The sequence below is a fragment of the Theileria annulata genome, chromosome 1 (genome assembly GCF_000003225.4).
Source record: "Theileria annulata chromosome 1, complete sequence, *** SEQUENCING IN PROGRESS ***".
NCBI classification, from domain to species: domain Eukaryota; phylum Apicomplexa; class Aconoidasida; order Piroplasmida; family Theileriidae; genus Theileria; species Theileria annulata.
This window is the reverse complement of record NC_011129.2, coordinates 2,046,575-2,067,525: the sequence shown is the minus strand read 5'-3', so window position 1 is coordinate 2,067,525 and position 20,951 is coordinate 2,046,575. Positions and strand designations below refer to the sequence as shown.

The following is a 20,951-nucleotide window of genomic DNA, read 5'->3' as shown; positions in this document are numbered from 1 at the left end:
ATAGAAAACAATAAAATTAAGAATTTGTTAGTACTTACACTTTCCATTCTTTCTATTTATCTATCTTTCATCAAAATCTAATTATTTGATCTAAATTCAACTAGATGAGTTTCACCTTCCCCTTTAATTTAACTCCTTTTTGGGTTTTATCTCATTTTTATCTTATTTCTACCCTGTTTTCATAAAATTCCGTTTAGCTACTTTGGTGTTGATAAATTTTCAAATTATATTAACAAGTACAAGAATTAAAAATTAAATTTATGTCTTAAATATCAATATCTTACACTGACAAGTGTATTTACAAAGTTTTAATTAGAATCATTGAAGTTGGCTTATTAGATGAATTTATTTATACATAATGGATTTTATTATATTTGGTGTCGTTTTGACATCAGTTTAAAATATCATCTTAAATGTGAAGTGATTTGACAGATCTAAAAGTAAAAATTAAACTTGTGATTTTACCTGAGCTAATTGAAAAAGTTGCCGTGTGGTGGCTCTACGAACTCCTGATATACGTGAAGTCCTAAAAAATTTTTGTACAATAACACATACCTCATTCTAAGTTCTGGATACATCTTTAAATATTTAGATATCTTTGATTTAAGTATAGCCCTTCCTTTATTACCAAGTTTAAACAAACCAGCGCCCCTGAGAGCCTGCCATATTTTGTCACTCATATTGAGGAAATCAATGTTAGATATATCAATTTTCTTTATGTTTCCATTATATATAAAGCTCTCGAGCGCATCATCATCTATAGATATTAGTTCAGGTTTCCTTACAGTTTCGAAATTGCCAGGCAACATATCATATTGGTTGACAACATTATTTTTTGTACTACAATCATCTAATCCTGAATTAGAATTCTGTTTTACTTGTGGTAGTTTATTAAAAAAATTATAATTTACTTTAAAATTTGAGTTCAAAGGTAATTGATTATAATAAGGGGAGAAGTTATTGTACATTTTATTATTATATTTTATGTAAGGATCCACAAAAGGTTCGTTTGGACTCGAAATGCTACCATATTCCAAATTATAACCATTGAAAATATAATTATTCATCATATTTTTCATATAGTTCATTGTATATGGGTCTTGAGTCATATTATACTGATCCAAATTTGGAGGGTTATTAGCATTATATCCCATGTAGTCATATCCCATCACATTCATTCCATTTAAACCGTTAAAATATCCACTATTTAACATATTAGAGTCCCAACAATATGTGTCATTCATAGAACCAATCATTTTATCATTTGACTTATCCCATGTACCGTAGTGAGTTTCTGTATATGAGTCATAATTATATGGAGAATTAGGAATGGCCTGATTAAAATCTTGTTCCCGATTATCTCCATTTTCAGAAAATGGAGAGTTTGAATTTAATACATCACAAGTGTTATTACTCTCATCAGGTTTTTTATTGTTTTCTGTTCCGTTTGATGAAAGTTTTGAAGATTTGTAATATTGTTCTGTGTGGTTGGAAAATGATTCAGGGGAATTTTCATCGTTAGATTTACATTCTGTTCCATTCAGATTCAAAGAAGTTTCTTTTTCTGAATAGTTAGTCTCCTTGGTTGGAAATGGAAGATCAGTTTCGTAATTATCAAGGTTATTAAAGTTATTCACAAATTCATTGAAATCTTCATCTTTACATTTAATTTGTGGTATTATTTCATTGGCACAATTATTAAAATCTTGAACGCCGTATTCTACTTTAAATGTGTTTGAAATTGGATTCCCTAACCCTTGTTCTGCCGATGTATTAGTTTCATAACCCGAATTTATATTGGGTTTCATTGTTATCAAATCATATTCGCAATTAGGGTATACATCATACCCGTTATCATAGGGGTAATTCCACATATTTTGTTCCTTTATTTTTCTTCACACTTACTACAATCCAAATTATTTTGATTAACAGCCTTAACTTAATAATTTAAGTGATTTCTTTTTTGAAATTTAATCATAATAATAGGTTTAAATAATATTGAAAGTTCTTTTCAAGTTTTTTTGTTAATTTAACACTAATTATACGAATTAGAACTATTGTACATGACAACTTTCCGATAGTTTTTTATCGAAATATTTATACAGCGTAATTTAGAGATAGTTTATAAAGATTTGAGCAATGTACACATTTATTCTAACTTTTGATATTCAAATTTATGAAATAAAGAGGGAAGTATACTTTAATCTAGTTTGAAAAATTAGAAGTATTTATGCTTAAATCAATCGATTCTGTAAAAGAAACACCGACTTTAATGATAATTATGTAAATTAAAGAATAACAAATATGGAAGTATGTATAAATAAGTATGAGATATAATAATTTTGAATATATAAAGGAGAAATAAAGCATTAAGTACAGATGTACACCCATCAATAAATAATAGTCCAAAATTGTATAATTTAAGTATTTTAAATTAATATTATTTTATTGAATCATTTTAAAATGTAAATCATTCTGATTAAGAAAGGTGAAATAATGATTATTATAAATACTAAAATTGGTATTTTAATAGGGTTGACTCAAAAACAAAGTGGCAACCTTCCAATAATTTTGAAAAGAAATATCAAAATTTAACAAATGTAAATAATGTTATAATAAACCAGATCTATATTTTGTCAAAATTTGGAAGGAATTACTCTAGGGTTTAAACAATAGATGTACGTACTGTTAAGTTCCGTAAATAAAAAAGTCTAAATAATTCCTAAAGTTAGAGAGCTAAATAAATAATAATCGGTTAAAAATATATTTTCAAGAATAATTTATAGTAAATCCCTAAAATTAATCAATACATAAAAATATCGGCTAAAATTTAGAATATTTCCAGAAAAGTGTCGAGTTTCTCTAATATAATAACTTTAAATAGTAAAATATTATAGATTATCAGAAAAGTATAAATAAATTGTAAAATTAACAATATCTATCAGGTCACTATTTTCTAAATTATTTATTCCAAAACTTTACACATTCATTTATAATTTTATTTACAACTATGTTATAATTATTTATAGTTATTTTTAATACATATAAAATGTATCTGTACCATATATTTTTTTATTGAAGCAATCAACCTCAGACTACTATTCCTAATTTTTTGACTAATATCTCAAATGTTTGAATATAAAATATCCTATATGAAAGTAAAAATTTTAACATATGATTGGATTGATTTTCTGAATGAATTTGGAAGAATTTTTGGAGTTTTTGGAGGAATCAGATGATGATGTTGATACAAATCCAAACAACCAGAACAAAGAATCGAATAATAACGAACATCTGAGTAAAGAAATTGATTATAATGAAATATACAACAAACTAGTTCATGAAGAATTATCAAATGATTCTGATTCCCTCGACCTCAATGATTCTTCAACCTCAAACAACCAATTAAACAAAGATAAAATAACAAATAGGTCAGAGGAACCCTCAGGCCTGCTAACTGATGAAAGTTTTAGCAGTGATTTCATATCATCCTTACCGATAGATAATTCTATCAACTCATCGGAAGGTAAGGCCACTTCTAAATTTGAAGATAATTTTGATTTGACTGAGTCGGTTAATATCGCAAAAGAAGAAAAACTAGAATCTACTGCAAAATTAAATAAGGACGATGAAAATATTTGCCAATGTAAAATAGATAATCAATTAGTGAATTACTCCACTAAAAATTGTGGAGAACTCTTTAACGCAGTAGAACATTGCGTACAAATGCAACTCTCAGAATGGGATAACAAACACAAACTATATTTAATTAATAAATTAAGAGAATATAGAAATAAATTCAAAACCAACTACGAAGAAACACATAAATTCAATAATACCGATGATTCAAGTCCACTGGAAAAACTGATCCCAGATATCTCTAAAGATTATTTGAAGGCATTATCCCTACCATCTAACACCATAATTGAAGATTTACATAATAATAGACTTAGCATAAGATGTAGACATAAGCTTACCAAACCACTGGAGCTGTTAAAGATTTTTGAAGACAGGTAAAATTACTAATTTAACATCGTTTAGGTTTTATTCAATTGATGATTCTTCAATAAATCTTCCAACAAAATCATCAGGGAAAATATTAACACCAACATGTATGTGCACAAGCAGTGATTTAATTGTATTCGGAACTATGTGCGGATCAGTCTTCATCTCTGAGTTCTCACTCTACAACTCAGAACGTAAGTTTTGCTCTTACAACGAATACGATGGATTGGACTCCTCAATAGACCCACTTAACTGGTATGAAATCGATTCAGAGAAGGGAGTGTCAGTAACATCACTTGATATCCTACCAAATACAAGCTGGATCACAGTAGGATACAGTGATGGAACAGTCAAACTACTCCAGAACTTTAAGGTTACAAGGCCACCCAAGGGCCATTCATCAATGAAAGCGGAAGCAGGAGATTCAAAAAATGCAGACAGTAGAACGTTCGGGTTAATGGCAGACGCAGTGTCCTCAGCATTCGGAGGAATTAAAAAAACAAGCTCGCAAACATTGTGTTCCACAGATGTTTTCAACGACTCCGTGCTAAACTGCAAGTTTACATTTGCAGAGTCGTACGAGGAAATTATCTGTTCGAACTTAAAGAGCATAGCAATTCTGACATACTCAAAGAACGTACTATCGCATAACTTGAACGTGAACTATTTGCAATCCCTAAATGAAAGGTTAGAAAACGACCAAGTTGTAGATATAGTGTGCTTGTCATCCAACCCACAAGCAAAGTTTATAACAGGAGGTGATGTGGGAGGCATATGCGCAATACTAACACTTAAAACATGCCTGGTCTTCTCAACAAGACCAAGATTATCCATAATAATTAACATTAGCTTAGATAAACTAAATAGAAATGTAACCACTGACTTCAGCCAAACACCCAGCGTAACATGGATGATATTCAACACTGGAAAAAAGAACATCAAACCACTCTTATTGATTTCGATGGGGAATCAAATCAGATTCATTCAATGTAATCTTCAGACAGTGAAAGGAGTTCCTAGCATGAACGTCTCTAATATGGGAACAATACAATTCAGAAATCCAATAAGATGTATAAGGATTGTGACAAGGCTGATACTTGCAATAGTAGACTCAACAAATACATTACACATAGTACAAATTAATTTAAACACACCTCAAATGTATTATGACATCATTAGATCCTTAGACTTAAGTGAATTGAGCAATAAAATGGAGTTGGGGATTGATGTATTTGATCCACTGTGGCTACTGCAGCCGAGCATTCTGTCAACGATTACAGTGTTTTCGAAGACAGTTAAGATGGTGGCGAAGGGGTATAAAAAGTTTTCTAACCTTGTGTCTGACCTATTTCAGGGAAAGAAACACACCTCGTCATTTGAGCTAAAAAACTTTAGCATTCTAATACTAGTCCCAAATGGAGCCCTTGGAATCGAAATCAACTCGTGGATAAAGGTAATAGGGGAACTGTCAGCCTCAAAGATGTTCTGTGAAGCACTCTCAATAATATACGCTTTGTCAGAGGAGTGGATACCAGGATTGTTTGATTTCAGAGCATTTAAAAACAACTTGAGTCAGCTAATTCTTTACATTCTACACCAGTCGTCAGCCCACATAATAAAGTTGTCAAAGTTGGTTAAAGAAACTCAAAATATCTCAACTAATCTACTTAATTTGGATTCAGAAGCACCAAAAGAAGATTATTGGAATACAAAGGTCAAGACTGACGTTTATGACCAGATTAACACATTATGTTGCTCAATGATAGATATATGCGTTTCCTCAAGGCTATACGAACCCTTGAATGATTTAATATTTAGGTGTTTTGCAACAATTGACCTTGAACACGTTTTTGTAAAATACATACTCTTAAACGTACACAACAACAGAATTGGGCTGGAGTTCCTCAACTCACAAATTATAGAAAGTATATGCCAAACATATGAAAATGTCTTGGATAGCATGTACGGCCACTTTTTGGAGGATCACCACTACCTGGAAGATGAAATACTATACCTAAACCAAGTTATTAATCCCAACTACACAATAAATCTCAAAAGCAAAAAGTACAAAAATCATGAAAATTGTGATACAGGCAAGTTAGAGGTATGCAATTCTATACAAAATTTGGTTGAAAACATAAATGATGATGACTTGGGTCACTTTCTAAAGTTTAAATTTGACAATAGGCTCCTATCGTACCATATCATTTGCAATAATCTCTGTAAGATCCAGTTCTACTGTTTTAAGAACAATGTTATAACCGAAACCAACAAGGCAATCAATAGACTTAGCAGGCATTTTTCATGGCACTGCCTAATTTACTGTCAGTCAGTAGTTCTGGACGACTACTCCAATATCCTAGACATAATAATAACCCATGCATATAACAAGTGTAATGAACTGAAGACACAAATAAATAATTTTTCAGAAACTAAAAATGAATTGGATGAAAAGATTGAAATTACAGAAACAGACGTAGATGACCCTGCAAATTGTGAAGAAGAGGGTTCAGTTGAATTAGAGAGTGTTGTTAAGAGTTTCAAAAATGAAGAAAATAAATTAAATAACGACATTCTTGAATCTGAAGTAACACTACCTTTAAAAGTATCAGAGAACTTGTTTGTTGTTCAGGTGTTCTTTTTGACACTGGAGTCCTTTCTTACGTTCGAGAATTGTGGTCTAACTGAGACTATCGATACCAGCAGTTACTGTAACATAATCTCATATCTTACATCAACTGAATCATTTAAGCCAACTTTCCCAATCGAATCCAGACCGATTTATGCCGCCAACACATTGGTGTACGATCCTGTGACAATAGAGTTCGATAAAATAGAATCACAAAAGTTTGAACATGACTTTAAAGAATCAGAAACATCGGTGATATTTAAGCTCCTGACCATATCCCCAAGGCTTTTCTTTATCTGTTTAGAAAATCTGTTCAACTCCACAGATAAATTTGACCATTACTTTACAGAGATTGGGACTAAAATGGCAACATTCAACTTTATTCTCAACGTTGTGGTCTCATGTGTTTACAAGCTAGAAGAGTTGTTTGGATCAGGATCTACGGACATGATTTTGAAGATGTTGTCCTTTATGTTCCTCACAGTGTCCTCGAATACGGAAGCCTTCTACTTAAATTTGAACACCACAATCCTTTCAATATATAAGTTGTTGAAACTGAAGAATGAGTTTCTGGACTATAACCCAGAATTGAAGGATGAAGTAGATTACTCCAAGGACCTGATCGACCATGATGGATACTTTAACATCACTTATTTCCAGGATGTTTTTTACAGAAGTAACCCGGTCTATGACCAGGAATGCTTGATGATTGTGACTCCATTATCAGTTGAAAAGGCTGTATTTACATTTCTGAGAAACTTTATATATTCAATATCGTCAAAACTAAGTTCAGCATTTGATTTGTGGCACAACTTGGAGTTCACACAACTGGTGAGGATGTGCAGGGAGTTCATAAGCCTCACTAGCTTCTCACTGAGGTTCTTCTTCTATCAAATTACAGGCGACTTCAACGGAATTATCAAAGAATACGACTCACTCAACAGAGAAGAAAACATCTTTGCATTTCTAGATAAATGCATCGAGTACATAAGGTCGAGTCCGCAGGACTTCCCCGAGAATGTGGAACACCTGCTTCTGTTGGATTCCACAATCAGAAAGAACTTCGTAGGAGCGGTAATGAAGAACCTAACGATACTCATAAAACTGGACTTGAACAAAGTGACTAACCTGCTTATACAGATATTCTCGCTTATGGACATCATCAAAACACTCGACACCACACTGGAAACATCGCCTGAAACCATATTAAATACACTGGAAAAACTCCCTGACCTTCAACTACTAGTCCTGGATGCACTCCTAAAGTCTAAGTCAACTACCAGAAACATGCTTCAATTCCCAAATTCATACTTTAATCGTTACCTTAACCTTCTCAGCATACACGACAAGACCAACGTGTCGAATTTCCTCAAGAGACAGAAAAGTCTGAATATTACATACTGCCTGAAGATTTGTAAACAGAATAACATTGATGACGCAGTGATTTATCTACTTCTAAGAGCTGGGAACCTTGAGGCTGCGGTTGGTCTGCTGGTTCAATCATTCTCTAACAATATTGGGAAAGACTTGGCAGTATGTTCAACTCTTATTAAGACGGCCCAAAGCATATGCCAGGAATATGAAAACCAGCTCTCTTATGAAATTATAGAGAGAATGTGGTTCACAATGCTGGAATCCTTGATTCAATTCCTAAAATCTGATGCACTCAAGAACGGAGTTGAATCAAAAGAGGAATTAGAGGAATATGGTGTTGCAACTGACAGGTTTGAAAATGAACTGAGCGATTTGAGCAAGGTGGACGAATTGAAAAGGTTGGTTGAGGAGATATTCTCAGTGGGAGTTTTAAAGTATGTAAAGTTTCCAAATGCTCTGAGGGAGATTACCAAGTACGACACAACCCTCCAAATATTCAAGAAACCACTCCACAACTTATTGTCAGACTTTCAACTTCAGACTTATATAGCAAACAGCGCCTCAACGATGTCCAAAACAATAATGAACAAAGAGTTTCGATCTACACAGGTTTTTAACAGCAAAGGAGTATTTATAAACACGATCGGTCGAGGTGCTAAGATTAACCGAAATTTGGTATGTCATGTTTGTAATAAAAACCTTATTTTCAACTTGAGTCATGAACCTGAAATAATGTACAAACACGACAAGCATAGAGGTCAGAAACCATTTTTTTACGAAGATTTTAAGATTTCAAACCTTGAGGAACAAATTGGATTAATATCCCAGGTCCCCATTCAGGGCATTAAGACTAATGTTCCCTGTTCCACAGAAAACAATTCTAACAACAAAGTATACAACGATAGGCTTAGTAACTTAATCAGCAAAAAGACTAAAGGTTCCAAATCTTTCAGCTCGTCAAATACTTTTGGTCAATATCCTTCCCTTATTCAGTCGATTTCTAGGGACTTGTCATATTTCAGAAAAGATCCCATTATAGTTTTTTGGTGTAACCATTCGTTTCATGAGAGATGCGCCCCTATTTCATGTCCTATTTGTAACATAGATGAGTAAATTTATTAATATTTATATACACGTCAACTTATCCTCATTCCCAGAAATTTTATTTATAATGTTCACACTATTATATAATAAAATAAATAACATATTTATATCTTATACTTCTTAAGTGATACAGATTGGGTGGTACTTTACAAAGTCGTTGAAGAAATACCCCTTATTGGGGCTATTGCTTAGCTTCTTATCATAGCCGTTCATACACTCCATCACACCGCAATCCACCATGTGGCCGTACCTAAAGTGTCTTTTCAGGACTATTTCTTCAAAATAGAGACATGCCTTGCAGGTTTCTGAAATACTGTCTGCACGCACTGCTGTACATTTAATGTTCATCTTTCTCATTGCTCGAGAAACATCCAGGTCTTTGTCGTTCCCTTCCAGGTTCAAAACTTTAAAAGGTTCTTGATTCTTCCCCAACACTTCAACTTTTGAGTTAAAATTCTTTGCAAATGACCCTGCATCTTTCAATGGCATGTAGAACTTCTGGACAACTTGGGAAAAGTTTTCATCTTCTGATAAAAGACACTCTGCAATTGAGTTATCTGATGACCCATCGTTATAAGTTTCAGATTCAGTTGAGGAAGGTTGATTTTCTTCCCCTGTGTAAAGGTTTACTGGGTTGTGTTCATCTCTATCATCATAATTGGTCCTTAAATAGGAGTGAATGAGTTCATCTAGTTGTTCTGGAATTAATTTTTTAGAAAAAATGTTATTAAATGACCTGAAAAAACTCGACAAGTAATTTAGTTGGTCTGATTGGTCGTATTTATTTCTTGTGTACACTCCTTGGGATTCTACTAAAAAACAGGAAAATACTAGGTACAGAGTTTTTAAAATAACGTTCATTTCAAAATAAATAATATTTGGGAAGTTTTTAGTCTATCAAATGAAGTAAATGTGATTTTCACTAATAACTGGATTCCATTATTGTTGGGGAATGTGTAGTATTATAAATAAACCAAAATCATATAGTAGAATAATTGATTATATATTTGATATATAACTAAGTTATTATGGTACAGAATATATAAGATTCTAAATCTTTTCCTAAATAAGGTTGAAAATGAAATAACTAAATTTATTGTGTAAAGATCAACAAATAATTGAAAACATTAAACAAAAGCTCTATGCAAACAACATAAATATGAAAAGGAAATCTATGTTTGATGAGTTTTTGGTTATAAATCTACTAAATTTGCTCATTTAAATTCAAATTTTAGGAGTTTGGACTAATATATCTCGTTTGATCCAACTTAATGTAAATATAGTTCCAAAGTTAATACAATTTAGTTATAATAATTGAAAAATTATTAAAATTAACCATGAAAAAATATTTTCATTCCCCATAGTTAGTTTAGATAATATAATTTCCATTTATTTACACACTATCAATTTAAAGTATAATTTTATTGTACTGTATTTTTTTGTAGATTATGAACAATATCATTCATTTTTAAAATCTTTCTTAAATCTAATTTTTAATCCAATGACATACAATATTAGATTCTGTCTTCGTTTTCATAGATATTTTAATCGTTTTGCCCTAAATAAAAATTCTTCTAGATTTTATTCTGTCCTTCCAACTTGTAAATCCACCTTAACAGAACCTAGTGACAGATATGCTAAATCTTTCGTATCCTCTAAAGGTTCTGATTTTAATCCTCTGAAGCTTATAGGTAATCGTTATTTTTCAAAAGGTATTTTAACTCTAACAATAAATTTGTATAGATATCAAGGTTATTAATGTCCCTACCTTGGGCGATTCTATTAGCGAGGGTACTCTAACCAAGTGGGCCGTTTCAGTTGGAGATTATTTAAACGTAGATGATCTAATAGCCGTAGTAGAGACCGACAAGGTCTCAGTTGATGTCAACTCGCCCTTTTCAGGAGTTCTCACCAAGACGTTTTCAAATACAGGTTTGTTTATTTTTATTTTAAATTCACACAGGAGATACAATCCTGGTTGGAAAACCACTCGTTGAAATTGACTTGGCCGGTAAACCTTCAGAAAAGGCTCCAGAAAAGAAGCCCGATGCTAAACCACCGGCTTCGACTCCTACTAAACCTGAGACAAAATCTCCTGAACCGCCTAAACCTGCAGATTCAAAGCCAGTATCTTCATTTGAAGTCAAAACACCCCCCACTCCCGTGGAATCGAAACCACTTCCTCAATTTGAAAAGGGCTCTCCTTTGAGCATGGTTCCACCAACTCCAGTACCATCTTCCGATTTGGAACCTGAAACTAGAGTAAGTTTTAAGTAAAATAAGAATTTTTAGGTTCCTCTCACCAGAATGCGCATGAGGATTGCAGAACGACTTAAGTTGGCCCAGACAGAGAATGTTATGTTGACAACATTCAACGAGTGTGATATGAGCGAGTTAACAAAGGTCAGGAAGATGCTTAATGAATCAGGAGAAGTTTCATGCAAACTTGGATTCGTCTCTGCTTTTATGCGAGCCTCAACACTAGCACTCTTAAAGATGCCAATCATGAATTCATGTAAATAATTATCTATTAAAGATAAAAATCAACAAAAATCTAATTTTTATAGATATTGATGGGAAAGAGATGGTGACAAAGAACTACGTGGACATTTCAGTCGCAGTTGCCACTCCCACGGGACTATTGGTCCCTGTTATAAGAAACTGCGAATTCAAGAATTGGGAAGAACTTGAACTCGTAAGCTTAATTAAACTTGAAAATTTTAACATTTATTAAAATACCACCACGTTTACAAATTAATGATTGTTTAGTCACTTCTGGAGATGGCTAAGAAGGCCAGAGACGGCTCCATTACCATCGAGGACATGACCGGCGGAACTTTCACCATTTCGAATGGTACTTTATTTTTAATTAAATTAGTTTAGGCGGCGTTTATGGCAGTCTCTTGAGCACTCCAATAATTAACCCTCCCCAATCTTCAATTCTAGGTATAAATCCACCCATCCACACTCTTAAATTATACTTACTATATTTCAGGGATGCATGCAATCACTAAACGTGCAGTTGTCCGCGACGACAACATAGTAATCAGGCCTGTCATGAACGTCGCCTTGACCTACGACCACAGGCTCATTGACGGCAGGGACGCTGTCACTTTTCTGAACACGATTAAGAAGTTTATAGAGAACCCATCGCTTCTTCTGCTTAAGTAAAGTTTGATTTACATCTCGTACATAATTCTGAGGACCTAATATGAATATAATTTGAAAGTCTTCGTTTTATATTTATGAAAATATGTTTTTGTATGAGTGTCTAGTTTATAACATTGTTTATAAATACAAGTCTACATCTGAACAGGTATATAAATAATTTAATAAATTGATAAAGTAGTATGGTGTTGGGGAATATCCAACTAAATCGAATCCTGAACCAAGCTGGCGGAACTGCTTGGAGGGGGAGGAATGTTAAAAGACCTGTAAGTCTTGTAAGAAGAAATAGACTTTAAAAATTGGGAGTCGACCTGCTGAGAAAAACTAGAGTACTTTATCGAAAGCAAAAGCAACGCAGTCTTGTTATTGTTGAGCTGCATGTCCATGAGACTAGCAGCGGTGGAAGTAGTATCAGTGTGTTCAATTGCGAGATTTGGAATTGAGCGAATTGTGTTTTTGGAGCCGAAAAACTGTCTAGACTCCTTGATTGACTTTAGAAAAGCTCTCTTGTCGATCTTACCGCTAAAATACAGAGTAATAGAGTCTCTATTGAAGCATAGAGTAATTTCTGGGTAATTTTCCACAAAATACAGAAGGATTCTGAACTCAAAGAGATCAAGAAACAGCTCATCTTTCCCAGATTTAGAACTAAGGTTATCTTTACCAGGTGCGTTTGTTTTTACATTATTGTTAATGTGGATTATCAAAGAGTCTTTAAATCTACCTGAGGTTGCGTGGATGTTGGACTTGATTTTATCCAGAATCATCTGGCGCGTGTTCCACCACACTTTAAGCTGTTGGAGGAAAAAACGTTCAAACTGTTCGATTTCCTCATCTAGCCACTCCAACATCGGTTTAGTTACAAGCCCCTCGTTATCTTCAAAATTGAACAGAAAAGTTTCCTTGATTGTCCTTCTGTGGACTAAATCCATTTTCTTTTGCAAAAGAGTTCTGACGTTGTTTTCAGAAAGCTCTTCACTATCTAAAGTTTCTGGATTTTCATCCGACATTTGTTTCTCACACTCTAACCGATCGTGATCTGACTCAAGTTTACCAAGGGGTTTGATCTGGGTCTTAATGTCGGGATATTCTACTTTGGGATTCGCAATAACATATATCAGAAATAATAGTGAGGAATCGAACTTATCGGCAATCTTAGTGTTTTTGTAGAGCGAGTTAACCATCTGGTGAAGAATTGTCCTGATGTACCCATTCTTGTCAGTGAACAGGAAATAACTGTACTTCATGACGTCCTGTAACACATATTCGAGCACGTCATCCATCAGTGGTATTGTAGGGTTATAGTCTGACAACAAGTGAGATAATAAGAATCCAGCCTTTAGAGAATGTGTTTCATGTATCTTCTTAACCATATCTCTTACCGGCTCAGGCCGACTTATTCTTGTACACAACATCTTAACCAACTTAAGGAGGTTCTTTAGTCTTTTACCCAATTGAACAAAATCTCTCTTTAGCTCATTTTCAAACATCGAAAAGACCTCTTCGCACACATTTTCAAGTCCTAAAGTGGGACATAGATCCAGAATTCTTCTAAACTGTCCTTCTCTGGTCAACAAACTAATATCATCTTGCAACTCTTCTGGGGTCTTATCGACACTTGACTGGAGTTCAAACGATTCTATGTTTTCTCTGGATGTAAAGAATTCTCTATCAGTGTCTTGCATTTGCTGTTTCGTCATGTCACTCACAGCTCCCAAATAACCTTTATCTTCAAGATGTTCCAAATCTTTGAAATCTGACAAAAGCTGGTTCATGTCATGCGGCTCCTTATCACTTTCCGTTAATTCTTCTAAAATATGCTCAAAATGTTCCTTCTTTTCAATGTCCATCACATCATCCATGTCTTTATCAAGTTTCTGTTTCATCATTGAATACACATCTCTGTTATCTTTTCCGAAATAGGACTCATCTTCATCCTCTTTATCCTTTTCTTTTGTGTGGTGGATTTCCTGGTCTTCACCCCTTTCAGTATGTTCCAGGTTATCCACAGAACTTGTGATAAGTGTGCTATTATCTTCATTCTTATCATCATCGATATCTTCATCATCTATTTGTGTTGGCTGCACTCTTTTGGAGAATGTGCTCTTTTTGTTGGAGGGTATTGCAGACTTCGTTGACTTTCTCTTTTTCTTCTTGGACAGCTTGTTCACCAAGTCTGGCTGATCTTGCTGTGGCTTCGACCATGTGTCACTGTAGAAATTGTTTGTATCTGGTAACAGCTCAAGTGCTTCAAGTTCCGTAAGCTCCTTAACCAAGTTCATGAATAGCACCGATTCCTTAAATCTCATTGTCGCTGGCGAGTCTACAGTCCTCTTCAGTTGAGTTATAATGACATCTCCTGACCTCTTATTTATCTTCTTTATTGCGCAGCTCCATCTACGTACGTTCTGGACACTCCTTACTGAGCATTCTTCCAGGACCTGGTACCTGTCTACGTCCTCATCTTTATTTGTCCAATTACTCTGATTCCCACCTTCCTTTCCTGACTCATTTGATGAGAGGTAGCCCAACTCCTTGATTATTGGGAGGAGCCACTCGAATATATATTGCTGGAGTTGTTTTTTCGAGTCACACACAATGGCTCCCAGACACACCAGGTCCACCGTGTCCACACACATCCACTTAAATATGAGCAGCGGGTAGTCTGAATCATCTTGTAGTGGAAACCATGTACTTGCTCCGTTTAGGTAGAATGATGATGGAGCACCACAAATCAATACTGTGATATCCGGCCCTCTTGCTTTATCTGGGTTTAAATAGTAGCTCAAATCACTTCCAGGCTGCATGTAAACGAACTTCTTCCCTATTCTAAGTGAGTGCATATCATTTTTGAGTGCATAGAGCATGAAACAGTCTCCTGCGCATGGCCTCCACGATTGCTTTACTGGGCATTCGTTTTCGTCCGGACATTCATTATCGCATATGCACTTCAACTTTTTCTTAGGTCTATTTGATCCCAATGTTAACAATTCATCTGACATTTGTGAGTTTATCAACTTTCTTATCGCCCAGTACAGGTGATACACTTTAGTTGGCAACCCGTGATATTTGTAATTCACGAAAAGTCTCTTCGTTGGGACCACCTTCGTTTCACACGAGAACCCTTCCAGACCAAACAAGTCATGTGTCGTCAATATTCCTATTTCAATTGAGTTTTTAACCTTATTAGACTCCGACTCGTTATTTTCTATGCTGAAGCTTTTCGATGCTATAAATTTTCCCGTATCACAATCTTTTAGGGTAATTTCAAAAAATCCCTTCTCCTTACTATCCTTTAACTTATTGTTGACCTTATTATCTGGGTATCCGAAATTAAATTGTTCTGATATGATTGTTGGTGTGTTTGCACCTGATCCTCTTTTCTTGTTATTGATGTTTAGTATTGACAGGTAACTCAGCGACGTGTTTAGGTTATGTTTGTAGGGATTCGTGTGGTTGAAAAGCTGTGAGAATTTTTGTTTTCCTAGGAATTTATCTCTCTTATAATAGAACCTTGCTACTGTGTTCGGGTTCATGAACACCATCGGGTCAGTTTTGTATGCCAAAAACTGGTCAAATGATATTTGTTTGAGCTTAACATCTAGTGGTGGTATTATACAGGTTACTTTCTCCAGTGTCTGTTTCCTTGGCTTTACCTTCTTCTTTTTCTTATCATCTGACTTTAGACACAGTTCTGAAAGGTCCTCAATCAATGACTCATTGTATGCTTGCAGTTGTGAATTTGTGAACACTGTCAGGTCTGCCATCTCGTTAGCTATCCAGAATGGGAGTATGTACCCTGTGTATCCAAAATTATATCTGCATTCGTGGCCCAAGCATACGCATCCTTCGTGCGAACACAGGTGCATATTACTACTTATATTCCCACATGAATTTCCACACTTGATATTATCCATGTGTTTTGTGCCCATGTCATCTTGTAGTTCACTTCTATCTAAATTTTCTGATAATTCTGAAGTACCCAACGTCTTATCACATTCTAATTTGATCGCCTGGACTATGCTCGCTATGTCTCCCACTGTGTAGACGTAATCAAAGCAGTTTGGAAAGATTTGTTTATCCACATCCTGCATGTGGACCAACATTTTTGTCAGCATTCTCTCATAGATATTACACAGGTGGTGTCCTATTCCTTGCAATGAATCTGGGACAAGATTGTTAATTCCATACAACTTTAACTCAGATTCGGACAAATCCGACAAACTCGCCTTCTGGTTGAATGCTTCTTCGTTCCAAACAACGTTATATCCCAATTTTTCTAGCTCTTCCACGAAGTTGATCTTATATTTATGCTCAAGATAACTTCTAAGGAGTTCATGTGGTCTTATTAGTGAGAATACCAGTACATGTTGTCTTCTCAAATAGTTTCTCATATCCGATACTGATGGAATTTGGTATTTCTTACTAAAGTGTTTCATGATCTCCAGCTCTTCCTTTGGCGTCAGGTCATACTTGGTATCTGCATAGTTCATTTCTTCGTGCTCCATAAACTCAGAGCAACTTCCCAAACTTCCGTCAAACACGAAAAGGTCCTTGCATTGTGCTCCTGACGGCATTAACGTGTTTTTAAAGCCGGTCGATGGAGCCGGTGTTCCTTTATTGAACGCATCAATTGAGCATGCTTTCAGGAATAGTATGGTTCTGCAGTCCATTGTGTATCTCACGCACGCGTCCCATATGCATTCAATTAAAAACAATGCTGACCTTTCTGACGTCGACTTGAACTGTGACATCTCACTTCCCTTTTCTCCCGGTTCAAACTTATGTGGGTTAAGTATTTGCTGGAGCGTCGGGTGTGAGTCGAACTCGTACTTCACCAACTTGTGGGACACTATATCATCTGGGTTCTGATGTGGGTTTGTGTTTGGGCCATTGTTCTGGAGATTACTTAGGAACTGTTGGTACTGCAGTTGCAGTTGCGTTCCTTCCAGCAGGTGCTGTATCGGCTGAACTTCCACTTCTTGTTTTTTTTCTTGGGTCTTGCTGGACCTTTTTTCCTGGAACTGAAGCGTCAGGTTTCTGCAATCTTTACAAAAGTACTCTAGATGGCATCTAAGTATCTGTATGTTCCTAAATAGTATTGTTGCTGGCTCCGACAAATATGATTTGAGACTTTCTCCTGGGAACCTTCCGTTCTGAGTCAGTAACATTGCAGGCTTATTAAGGCAGGTTTTGCATGAACATCCGCATGAGCATGACGTTCCGTTCCAGGTATAAATCCCATTTGACGCTAGATTTTCTGCCATTTCCTTAAAGAACATTTCTGAAATTAAGTGTCTAAACTCCTCTTCGAAGATTCTTTCTCTTTTTTGCAAAAAGTTTACCAACAATTTTCCGTCCGCTGGAGGGTTTATTCCGTTTAACAACGCTGTGTTTTCTTTAGATGCGTTAAATAGCCAGCTCACAAAAGGTGCAATTGTATTTAGTCGGTTAAGTCTTCTCATCATATCTCTCTTGGTTACAGGCACTTCGTACTTTAATCTTCTTTCCTTTTCATCCAGTCTCATTAAAAGTTCATAATTATATCCGTGTACTTCGCAACATGAGGATAGCCTTGGGTGATTCTGTCCTACTCTTCTCAGGTGCAGGTAATCGTATATTGAGTTCATGTTTTCCTTCCCGAATTTATCTACTAAATCTTCCTTTTGTTCAAGTTCTTTAGGATTGAAAAACTGTTTACCGAACTTGAGGTCCTTAGGTAGTGAATTATCCTTAATTAAACCATCACTGTACTCATCTGTATCATTTTCTTTCTTTGATTGATTCATTTTATATTTAATTGCCAATAGGATTTCCTGTTCGCTCACTCCCAATTCTGACAACGTTGAGTAGTACAAATTCGGGTTCCACTGTTTCAGGTTCCCTACTAAGTCCACCTCTCCCACTTGGAGCATGTCTATATAGTCCTCAGCTATGTATACTGCCGAGACACAGAAGAAATCCCTATGGCACTTCCACTCGGTGAAGTCCATTTTTGTTGTCAACTTTTCAACCTTTCCTTCACTCATTCTATACCACGGTCCATCCTCCTCTGGTCTCAGTAGAAGCGTGTTGAAAGCACTCGTTCCCTTCCCCAAACCTTCATACCTCAGATCTCCCTCCTTGATTATCAGTGCGTATAATGAGTACCACTTTACTGAGGTGTGTTCCTTTTCGCACACGTTATCAAACTCTCCGAATGCATCATCTTCGTCTTCTGAGCACTCAAACACTCCGTAATCGTCATAGTTGTTAGTGTTTCTGCTATCATCGCTCATGTTATCGTACGCCACTGTTGACTTTATTGACGTGCAATCCAACCTCAGTGGCACATCAAACAGTTCTCCCTTCTTTGCATTTTTGGTCGGGTATAAATAAAAGAAGAGCACTTGCGGGTATCTCGTCATGGTCTTTGGTGTCGCTTCTAATGCTTTTTGTAACGAGTTTGAGTGTTTACATCTTATGTAAATTGTGGAGATATCGTCTACACTTGGGTTTCGGAACAAAGTTTCGTTTTCTGGTGATCCTGAGAATAAAAACTTGCATGTCGACTCTAATAATGTTTGGTCTCTCATACACAATGGTATTGTTTTTTCTTCTTCCTTTTTTTCTTGTTCTGCTGGGTCTGAGATTGATTCTGAACTGTTTGACTTAATTCTTCTTTGTTTTAAAACTTTCTTCGCTGATGCTAAATCTCTTAAGATCATTGTGAACATTTCTGAATGTAGATTTACCAGTTGTTCTTGTGGTTCCATTGTTTGTAAATCTGTCATATGCATTGCTTTCAAGATTGCTTTCAGGTTTGGTGGTGGTGGTAATAGTTTAGAAAATATATCTGGTCGCTCTCCTATGCTATAACTCAGGCTTCCTGGTACAAGTCTATATCCTCCTTTATCTGTTTTTTCACCTTCTTCTCTATTTTTAGTTGAATTTGTTTTTGTTTCTTCGTTAACTTCCCACTCGTATCTTCCGCCATCGAACGAGCAACAGTTAACAGTCGGGTGGTCATACTTATCATGTATTAGTTGTAGGTCGTCTGTTGTACCATTATCTGTACTTTCGCCATTACTACTATTATCTTTATTTGTTTGAAAATATTGTGGTTTATATTTGTATGTCGTCTTTGGTACCAACTCATACAAATAATACTTGGATATCTTCGGATTATCAATTGCTGAGAGTTTATATGTTCTACATGAAACTGCCAGTGGGTATAGATACATGTATGCGAAAACCTTCTGAAGTGCCAATATTACGCTTGTTTCTTCCGTCACATCTGCATCGAATTCGTAGTTCCACATCAGGACGCTTCTTCTGAACTCTCTCAGGTGGTACAAAATGTGCACCATTAGCGCCAAGAAATCACTGTCTAATGTTGGCGTCACTGCTGGCACTACTGAATCTAGGCACTTGAGCAACATCACATCCGTAATATTTTCATCTTCGTTATCTGGAGCGGTTGTATGATTTGGTGTAGGTTGATTATTATTTATCAGTTTGTTGCATATTTCTGAGCAAATTTCTCTCTGGGCTCGATCTGGTATATATTCCCACATCATTTGTGGTTGGTACAGTATGGATCTGGACCATAGTGATGAGTATGGCGGTTCTGCTTTTCCTCTAATGACTACTGTTCCTTCATCGTCCATAAACCCTGCTGCCTTTGTTAATCTAGAATGTGATATCATTTTTTGCCATCCTCTTGATGTTGCGTCGCTTGAAAAGCTCCAATGTGCCCACGATGTTACCGACTGCTTCGGGTCTTTGAAGTTCACTACTGTCAGTTCAAATCTAACATTTGGGAATACCCAATATTCAGGGTACCAGTCCTGAACTACTGCCTCCACAAACACTGATAAGTGACTCGACTCAGAATCGGTTCCTGCTGTTCCTCTTGGGTGTAACAGTAGTCTATAATGGAAGCCTTTTGAATTTCCTTCTGTTGGTGATTCGATATCATTTTGTGTTTTTGCAATTCTCCAAAACGTTCTTATTGCAAACTCCACTCCTGAGAATCCATCGTCTGACAGTGTCGACTTTGAGTCTATTCCATGATTATTACACATATAGCATGGGCACATGCTATCATCTTGGTAGAAACATTCTTGGCTCATACAGGGTTGTCTTGAGGATTCTGATATGCCTTCATCTGTTCTTTCTTGCAAAGAATTATGACCCTTGTTTGGATTATCGACTTCAGAGGCCATTTACTTTGTTTTAAAAGTTTAATTTATAATGATTTACGATATTTTGAAACCTGATCTGGTTTTCAACTTGCTATATTACACAACTGTTATTAACCGACCGGAATTTACAAATTTATTTCACTTATTTTCATTTTACAGTTTACTGATTTTAGATAGTTGGAATTTGGTTCCATAAACTCCAAATTTATGATCTTTTAATTACCAATTACTTCTTTAATAGTATTACTCTTATTAAGCCTGACCAAATTAATTAATAAGAAATTAAATCTACACATTGACCCTATAATATAAATTTGTGGGCTTATTGTTCACCATGTGGGTTTTTAAATTAAACTTGTACAACATCAAACGCTAAGAATAGAGTTTTATGTTACTATTTCTTTGAAATTTTTTAAAAACTTCAAGATTTCATGGTTAAAAAATTAGTGGGCTTGAAATATGGGTGAAATAATGAGTTTATAAAT

The 20,951-nt window shown here is 35.3% G+C and overlaps 5 protein-coding genes across 5 annotated transcripts, besides 1 other annotated feature; 2 read left to right on the top strand and 3 right to left on the bottom strand.

Annotated features, from left to right (window-relative positions):
• Positions 1–470: 470 nt before the first annotated feature.
• TA19675 (uncharacterized protein) lies at positions 471–1,874 on the bottom strand (the record flags this gene model as incomplete). The annotated part of the gene is made up of 2 exons (XM_949375.1): positions 471–869; positions 912–1,874. 2 exons carry the CDS (start codon positions 1,872–1,874, stop codon positions 471–473), a joined length of 1,362 nt encoding a protein of 453 aa, XP_954468.1.
• A 1,321-nt stretch (positions 1,875–3,195) lies between these two features.
• Positions 3,196–9,121, top strand: TA19680 (uncharacterized protein; the record flags this gene model as incomplete). Its single annotated transcript, XM_949374.1, has 2 exons — positions 3,196–4,013; positions 4,042–9,121. The coding sequence occupies 2 exons, from the start codon at positions 3,196–3,198 to the stop codon at positions 9,119–9,121; spliced, it is 5,898 nt and encodes a 1,965-aa protein (XP_954467.1).
• A 111-nt stretch (positions 9,122–9,232) lies between these two features.
• Positions 9,233–9,973, bottom strand: TA19685 (uncharacterized protein; the record flags this gene model as incomplete). Its single annotated transcript, XM_949373.1, has 1 exon — positions 9,233–9,973. One exon carries the CDS (start codon positions 9,971–9,973, stop codon positions 9,233–9,235), a length of 741 nt encoding a protein of 246 aa, XP_954466.1.
• Positions 9,911–9,973: a sequence feature (Signal peptide predicted for TA19685 by SignalP 2.0 HMM (Signal peptide probability 0.927, signal anchor probability 0.000) with cleavage site probability 0.398 between residues 21 and 22).
• A 640-nt stretch (positions 9,974–10,613) lies between these two features.
• On the top strand, positions 10,614–12,283 carry TA19690 (dihydrolipoamide succinyltransferase component of 2-oxoglutarate dehydrogenase complex, mitochondrial precursor, putative; the record flags this gene model as incomplete). The annotated part of the gene is made up of 8 exons (XM_949372.1): positions 10,614–10,824; positions 10,856–11,044; positions 11,076–11,374; positions 11,405–11,627; positions 11,680–11,807; positions 11,882–11,966; positions 11,996–12,058; positions 12,108–12,283. 8 exons carry the CDS (start codon positions 10,614–10,616, stop codon positions 12,281–12,283), a joined length of 1,374 nt encoding a protein of 457 aa, XP_954465.1.
• Positions 12,284–12,483: 200 nt separating this feature from the next.
• On the bottom strand, positions 12,484–20,487 carry TA19695 (uncharacterized protein; the record flags this gene model as incomplete). Its single annotated transcript, XM_949371.1, has 1 exon — positions 12,484–20,487. The coding sequence occupies one exon, from the start codon at positions 20,485–20,487 to the stop codon at positions 12,484–12,486; it is 8,004 nt and encodes a 2,667-aa protein (XP_954464.1).
• Positions 20,488–20,951: the final 464 nt, after the last annotated feature.